Source organism: Gavialis gangeticus, unplaced genomic scaffold (genome assembly GCF_001723915.1).
Source record: "Gavialis gangeticus isolate Ggan-Ray unplaced genomic scaffold, GavGan_comp1, whole genome shotgun sequence".
Classification (NCBI taxonomy): Eukaryota; Metazoa; Chordata; order Crocodylia; family Gavialidae; genus Gavialis; species Gavialis gangeticus.
Genome location: NW_017728996.1, coordinates 23,482,038 through 23,490,400, shown reverse-complemented (window position 1 = coordinate 23,490,400; position 8,363 = coordinate 23,482,038). Strand labels below are relative to the sequence as shown.

The window sequence follows — 8,363 nt, the reverse complement described above, 5'->3', positions numbered from 1 at the left end:
GACATTTTTTTTGCCTAGTATGTAACTGGTTTAATTTTGTTACTATTCCTGTTCTCGCCTTTCTAAAACTCTCTTCTTCCCACAGTAAGAGTGGGAAGCTTTGAAATCTTGGAAGCTGAAGAATGTATGCATGACATGCCAAAATATCCCGTTTGTAGTGGTACAGTCTTCAAGTGTGAAGTAATATTAATTTAGCACTGTTGTTTTTTACTTTAGCCTGGTATTTTACTAATGAAGAATATCACACATTTAGGCAAAGCTGCATGTAACTGATCTGGGATCTTGAAATAATTAAGCAAGTTGCTTATTAGTTGTAGCTTCTTGTCATTTTTTGGATCTTGAGGGGATATATAAACTCTGTATACAATATTTCTACCTTCTCTGTTTCAAGCAAATACTACAATTTGTGTTTGCTATTTTGGCATACAGAACATGAAAGATATACAGTTATTGTGCACCTAGCTACACTAGAAACAATTTAACTTAATATAATTATCTCTGTTTGCTTCTTTCTAGCTGGCATACTTAGGATTTCTCATGCTCTACACATATGTGGTCCTTGTGAAAATGGAGGAGTTGCCATCAGTTCAAGAATGGATTGTTATTGCTTACATTTTTACATCAGCCATTGAAAAGATTCGTGAGGTTTGTTTGCAATAATTTTTATCCAGAAATCAACCTAAGAGGTGCAGAAATTAAAAGTATTCATGTACCTATTATTAATATCTTTTTTAAATTAGGGTTGGCGTGGTAGCTAAGTCATCAAATATCCAGAGAATGTGAGAAGCAAGGTCAGTTTGGTAATACCTTTCATTACGTGTCTGACATAATTCTCCCAAACATATATTTGGGCCAGTAAAAGATGTTACCAAACAAGCCTTGCTTCTAATATATCTTCCAGTTTATCTTTATTATAAGCAGTTGCATCTTAAAGACTTTGTGGACATACCTTATGCATAATAAAAATATGGCATCCATATATAAATAAAAATACTTGTTATTCAAAAGATTTGAGTACACTCTAGTTGAACAGTTGCACACACTTTTAAGACTCTCGCCCCAAGGTCAGCACTTGCGGACCCAATATTGAGCCTTATTTTTTCTTTCAGAGGAGGCATGTGGGATTCCTAAGAATTATAGGGAAATGTCCACAGTTAGACATCAGACTAATAAACTGAGTTTGAAATGAATGTGCTATGCATTTATGCAGAGCGGGCAGATGAATGACTTTATGATAGATTTTAAGTGCAAACCACAACTTCATTAACTTTAGGACTCTTCCTTCATGTTGTGCTGGTGTCAGTGCCCAGTAAACTAACTCCACCACAAATCACAGTGAATTACTCTGCTGTAAGATAGCACTATCCCTGCAATCAAACTCTTGTGTAGACAGTGACCGTGGTGGAAATTATGCCTGGTTAGCCCAGGCAGACCCTTTCCTGCCACCTAGCTATGTGGCTGTGCATGTTTGGCACTCTTGTGCCCCATCCAGCCCCTCCACTGCCTGATGCTGAGCCCAAGGCCACCCCAAACCCCCTGCCAGCCCATGCCTGCTCCACCCTGGCTCAGTGTTGCTGTCCCAGGCACACATGTAAATGCTGTGCCCATTAGCAGTGTACTCCAGCTCAAAGTATTCTGGAGTTTATTACATCGCATTAATTGCATGTGTAGATGCACCCAATGTTAAAAAAATTAGTTAGAAATGTGAACCATGTTTTGATGGGGTCTGCTGTAGCCAGAGGCCAGGGGTCTGCTGTAGTCAGAGGCCAGGTTCCTACACTTGTATCCTTTGCATCCAGTAATATAGACTCTGCCTCCCAGGTCAAGTATCTTATTACATTGTATTGTACTATATTTTTAAAGCTGGACCTCAAAAGTTAGAGTTTTTTCCCCCTCAATTCTTATAGAAAAGAAAATCGATAGTTTTTAATAGAAGCTCATTGACTCACTGTTTTATTTTATTTAAAGTATTTTAACGGATTATACTGAATTTATACTTTAGTCTATGCTGTATTAAATTCAATTTAAATTTTAAGATGATTTATTTTTAAAAAGGAAAACCCTAATTATAATTTAAATTAAAAAAATAAAAATTATTTTTTTAAATCCATTTTAATTGGGTTTTTTTAATCATCTTTTTAAAAATTTTTAATCCATGCTGTCTGCCAAGTATCTTGCCATGCACGTCAGGCATGATTTTTGGGGGTTGGGCATAACATTCCTTGGATCTAAGTCCTGTGACTGCCAGCACAGAGTAACAGTAAATAAAATTGCCATTTTATTGCACCCTAAATTGGCTGAAAATGCACCATGTTAATGTTAACATAGGTTTGGGAGAAGTCAGAGGGTTCAGCTGTAATGTTAGATTTCATCTATTTAATAAGCATGCTCAAATATACCGCTAACTTCTTTGTTTACTGATAAAATGTTCAGATGGTTCAGTGGTATGAAACAGGTAAGGGCTTACCTGATATTTCTTTTTCTTTTTTATATCATTCTGGCTGCAGATCTTCATGTCAGAGGCTGGAAAGATTAACCAGAAGGTTAAAGTGTGGTTCAGTGATTACTTCAATGTCAGTGATACAATTGCCATTGTTACTTTCTTCATTGGGTTTGCACTAAGGTTTGGAGCAAAAGGGAACTTTCATGATGATACTTATGAAAAAAATTACATATTTGTTTCTGGAAGAATAACATACTGTCTAAATATTATATTTTGGTATGTGCGATTACTGGATTTTTTGGCAGTAAATCAACAGGCTGGGCCTTATGTCATGATGATTGGGAAAATGGTAAGTTTTGCTTTATTGAAAAGATGCCTCTCTCCCCTTTAACTTAATGGTTTTTTTAATTATTTTCTAAAAGGTCTAGAAAAGATTTAGAAAAGGAGGTACCTGTTTAGAAAAGATTATTGTACTTATGTCATTCTTCCATATGTCAAAATGCACAAGAGTTTGTAAAAGGTATGTCATTTCTGTTCAGGTACAGTAAATGGTTGGCCAAGCATGTTATAAACTCTGGTGCCTTCACTTTGATGTAGAGAAAATCCCTTTTGTTCCATTGGCTGTGCTTGTTAAAGATCTTTTTTTGTTTCAGGCATCTTGTTTACAAGGTATACCTTATAATTAAATACAGGGAAAAAACTGGGAATGGGAAAATATTAAATTCCCTCTTCATCCTATTTCTTTATGATGCTTAAATTTCTTAAAATACTCAGAATAAAGAAAAGGAAGCATGTCCTTTAGCTTATGTTTTCAGGTAGAGTTAGGATAACATGCATATTTTTCTGGGATTTGATGTCTGCACAGTCTATCCCTAAAGTCTCTCTAATGAAGTTTTTGATGTAGAACAACCCTTCTCCCAGTGCGTTATGGGAAGATTGGGGTGATTTGGGACCTGCAAGTTGAAAAGCTGTTAATTTGCTATTTTTCATACTGATTTTTAACTCCTTTAAAAGACTGGCCCAGTCTGGGACTGCACCACACATGGCACCCATTTCAGTCAGTTGGAAGTCCATGCTACATGCAGTGCTTGCCTCTGCTAGTTTGGGACCTGCTGCATGTGGTGCACATTCTTGCTTTTCCAGAATCCACGCTGCATGTGGTGCCTACTTCCCCACCCATGTCCCTCCCACCTGGTCCAGGACATATACCATGGTCCTGGACTGGGCAGGAGGGTGGGAACCATGTGTGGTGTGGATCCCAGAGTGTTTGGGGTGAGCACTTCATGTGGTCACCCCAAACACATCCTGCGCTCTGCATCCTGGCAACTTGTGGATTAGCTCAGATGCAGGAGCAGCACCAGGGGCCAGACTGCATGACTCCACAGCCACATCTGGTCCACAGACTGTATCTTTAACACACCTATACAGAAAAAAGCAACTTGCTAATTGTGTTGTTGTTTCATTAGAAATAAACCTGGGCTCTGCTCCTGAATCAGACTGATTCTCTGTAATTTAGATTCACTTGTTTTAGCTTCTTGGAGAATGAGGTTGGAGGAGTGTCTCACATTTTAGCTGTAACCTTTCTTTTGCAATCAGCTGGCAGTTATGAACCACAGGGAGAATCCTTTCAATTACCTTTGGCTAAGCAGCCCAGTAGATACTCTTTGCCCAGGCTTCCTACTTACCATAATAAGTAATGGCAGGAAAAACTGGAGTTTTTTTATCTTGAGTTTTAAATGAGTGAATATTCTAACCTATTTATAGAACCCTCCAACTGATTTAAAATTGCAAAACGTGCAAATTCCTATAGTATTGTTGTATAACACCTAAGTTATAACAGAATGGATTGACTTTTTTATTCTTTGATAATTAATTAATGTCAGACTTCAGTGACGCTGGATTCTCATCTTGGTTTCTGGTTTAAAGTGTAAGGCTCAGTTATCCTTTACTTGGTGTTGTTGCTAAACACCAGAAACCCGCAGAAAACTGTTTGGGTGTCCATTCACATATACATATTCTGATGTTTAGTATAGATGTATTTAAGAATTCTTGTACGTTAGAGTTTTCAATTAAGCTTTCAAAATTTTACGTGACTGCATTTTCCTCTCTTTTTTGAACAGGTGGCCAACATGTTTTACATTGTGGTGATTATGGCACTTGTGCTGCTTAGTTTTGGTGTTCCCAGGAAAGCAATACTGTATCCTAATGAAGCACCGTCTTGGACCCTTGCTAAGGATATTGTGTTTCATCCATACTGGATGATTTTTGGTGAAGTTTATGCATATGAAATTGATGGTAAGATGTTGCTGTATTATAACAAGTTTTGGAAAAAATTAAGGGTTAAGGAGATGAAATTCTGATATATGGAGATGCATTTTATTGTTGTTATAGATTTAGCTAATTAAATTGCCTCTCCTTGACTTGCACCTTTTAATTTTATAACTTCAAAATGTGTGAATACATTTTTTTTTCTTGCTCTGAACAAGTTCTGATTCTCCTTCAGTCAAAAAGAATAGTTCTTTTTGGACTCTTTGGGGGCACAAAGCTGGAGCTGATTTTGATGTTTTATTTGGAATAAATTTCATACCAACATTTTGTTTACAGCCTTAAAAAAAACAGTGATGAAAACCCCACCAGCATTGTTATATACTTGTTTCCTGTAGTTCTCTTAAGTCCAGGAGAAGGGCATGCTGGGCATTATTTCATGATCACATTTATAAAGTGACTTGTATAAATGCTGAAGGTCCTCAAAAAATTTTTTTTTCTCCCTCCTCCAAAGTGTGTGCAAATAAATCAGAAGTTAGTGAGCTCTGTGGACCTGGAACGTGGTTGACCCCATTTCTTCAAGCTGTCTACCTCTTTGTACAATACATTATTATGGTTAATCTACTTATTGCGTTTTTCAAGTAAGTATATGATTAACTCTTAATGAACGTTTAATATTGATAAATAGTATAATATGGTGATTAAGTACATCTTTGACTCATATAGTCTGACTGGAAATAGGACTGATGACAATATAAGGCCCTGCAGTTTTGACATAGTTTTTCCAGGTGTTCAGTGTGGTCTCTTACTCTTCAGTGCTGTAGAAACAACTCCAAAGGAGGAGGGATATTTCTTTTCCTGTCCCCTGCAGCCACAGACACTAGCCTATCACCATCCCCCTTTTCACTGTCCTTCAGGTATTCGTAGTTATGAATAAATCAGGTAATATTCATAAGTAACAATACAGAAAATTTAGCGTGGTAATGGCACTGCAATTCAGACTTATTTAAATGAATACTTGCGTCTGCTTTTTATACAGCCACTTACTAGAAAAGTTATAGTTCAGCAACTGTGTACATATTTTTATGTTGTAACTGTTTGAATACTTGCATTATTTTGTAAACAGAGAGGCGCTATAATATATTTTTATTAAACCAACTAAATTTATTTTCATCTTTGAAGAAGCTGCATATTGGAATTTGGCAGAAAACAAATCTGACTTAATTATTTAATGCAACTGTAGGTATGCTGTGAGTGGTAAAAATTGTACTCCTAATAGAAAAAATTCTGCAAAGAGTGATTTTAAGTTTATAGGAATATTTTCATTTTAAAAAAGTACATGAGCATGAGCAGCAACCTGTGCTTATGCATGGGGATAGGCTGATTTTGTGTGTACAACTGGCTAGTTAATCATTTAACTGGTCATTTCTTTTACACATAATTACAGCAGATTTGCATGCAAACGAGGGGCAAAATGCAAGTAAAACGGCAAAACTGTTTTTAGAAAAGTAGGTCTGTAGTTAATCGCCACAGTATCCTTGTATAAGCAGAGAATAAAAGCATTTGTTGCAGTTACTAGAATAGACAGCTATTCTTTCCTAGTGGATATCAGTTACCTGTTACATGTTCCTGAATTATGCTTAATGCAGAATAGAAGAGGTGTTCCTTCTTGTATTTCTGACTTCAGCATCTATGAGAGGTGTATTTGGTGGCAAGAGGTATCCATCAGAAAGAGGATTGAGACAACCTATGGATTATTTATTTATTTATTTATTTATTTGTTTGTTAAAATGATAGTCTTTGTCACTACCAGATCAATATAGATACAAATAAATAACTTCTAGGGTGTAATCCTGAATTATAAGTACCCTGAGCACAATTCCCAATTTAACCTGATAGAACAGGTGTACCATTTGGCTTGGGATGTTAAATTTAAAAGAAGTCTTACAAAAGGATGATGTAATTGTGAGGTAGTTGCAGTAGAACAAAATGGATGACCATGTTCCCAAAGGAAATCTTATTCCCTAATCTTAGGTTTTCTCTCCCTTTTCTTTCAAGGAAATGGCATAAAACCAAACAAAGGTGTGAAAAAGATGCCTCTAATTTAAAAGCCAGTTTTCCTGCCTTACACTGAAATACTTTTAAAATTTAATATTGTTTCCCACATAAGCATGACAGAGACCAAAGCCTCTCTTGGAAAGACTATACCACTAAGACTTAAAACATTTTCAGTGGAAATTAGAAGTTCATAATGGGCTGCTTATATCAGAGGTTGGCAACCTTTTTGACTTGGTAGCCTAGAGTTTTTAACTTGGCACCTTCCATGGGCCACAAGCTCCAGTCTCTGGAGAGCTCAAACTGCCTGCAGTTCCCCTCTGTAGATACCCCACCTCTCTGTAGCAAGGGTATATGTAGGCACAAGAGCAGCAGGGGGACTTGTGGAGAGGATGAGTCTCTCAGCACAGCTGCAAGCTGCTCAGTCCCCACTGCTGCCTGTGTACAAGTTGGACCTTCCTGGGCCAGATCCAGTCTGAGGACCATAAATTACCAACCCCAGGTTTATGCAATAAAATTAAAATATATACATACCTACAACATGCTACATTTCTTCCACATTTTATAGCTTTGTAAGATAGATGGGTGGTAAAATCCCTTCTGATAACTCATTACTATAATACTGGACATGCTAAAACCTTCTTTTTGTGTTCCTCTTCAGCAATGTATATTTACAAGTAAAGGCAATTTCAAATATTGTATGGAAGTATCAACGCTATCATTTCATCATGGCCTACCATGAAAAGCCTGTTCTGCCTCCACCTCTTATTATTCTTAGTCACATGGCTTCCTTATTTTGTTGTATATGTAAGAGAAGAAAGAAAGACAAGACCTCAAATGGGCCAAGTAAGAATAAACTTTATCCAATTAAACATTATATTTGATTTTATAATATGATGTTTTCAGTTTTAAAAACAATAACTTACTTGGCTATTCATTTTGTAGAGGGAGCGCAACAAAGGTATGCTTAATTTATTAATACAGAAGCAGAAAATTTGCTTTCTTAGAATTTATTTTGACATCTGAAAAATGTTTGAGTGCTCTTGCATTAATAAATAGAATAAACACTTTGCAGGAAGCTGAATTTATTTAGTGTTTTGATATGTGTTAGGTTTTTAAATCTCTTTGTATAGATGTGATGCATAATTCTATTATCTGCATATTTCTAATATGTCATCACTGCAGATCTTGGTTTTCCCTGTTTAAAAATAGCAAATTCTCTGATTAAACCCCCCAAATTTGTGTTTTATCCATGATTAAAATAAAACACCACTTATATATCAGTTGAACACAATGTTTTATTGATATATTATCAATTTTAAAGTCATGTGGAAGCCTACCAGTGCCTCAGTCACTGTAATAAATTCAAAATACCTGTACATTTTGGCATTTGATTTTGGGTTTTGTATCATAGAAAGGTCACCAGGACATGGGTCCAGCTGCATCTGTCCCCCACCACTGTTTTGTGGTGCTGAGCAGCCCTGACATGTCAGTGCCCTGACTGTGCCATTGCCCCTCACTCCCCACTCACAGCCCCCTCCCCCAGCCCTGCCAGTGGGGGACCCCAGCTGTCAGGGCTACAGGGCCAGGGACCTGGGTT

General features: G+C 36.8%; 1 protein-coding gene across 1 annotated transcript in view; it reads left to right on the top strand.

The window, feature by feature from the left end:
* The window catches only part of TRPM7 (transient receptor potential cation channel subfamily M member 7), a 96,683-nt gene that overhangs the window by 52,594 nt on the left and 35,726 nt on the right, over nucleotides 1–8,363 (top strand). The window contains 5 exon segments of the mRNA XM_019504146.1: nucleotides 517–645; nucleotides 2,508–2,792; nucleotides 4,564–4,738; nucleotides 5,223–5,349; nucleotides 7,425–7,609. Coding sequence (XP_019359691.1) covers nucleotides 517–645; nucleotides 2,508–2,792; nucleotides 4,564–4,738; nucleotides 5,223–5,349; nucleotides 7,425–7,609 — 901 coding nt within the window.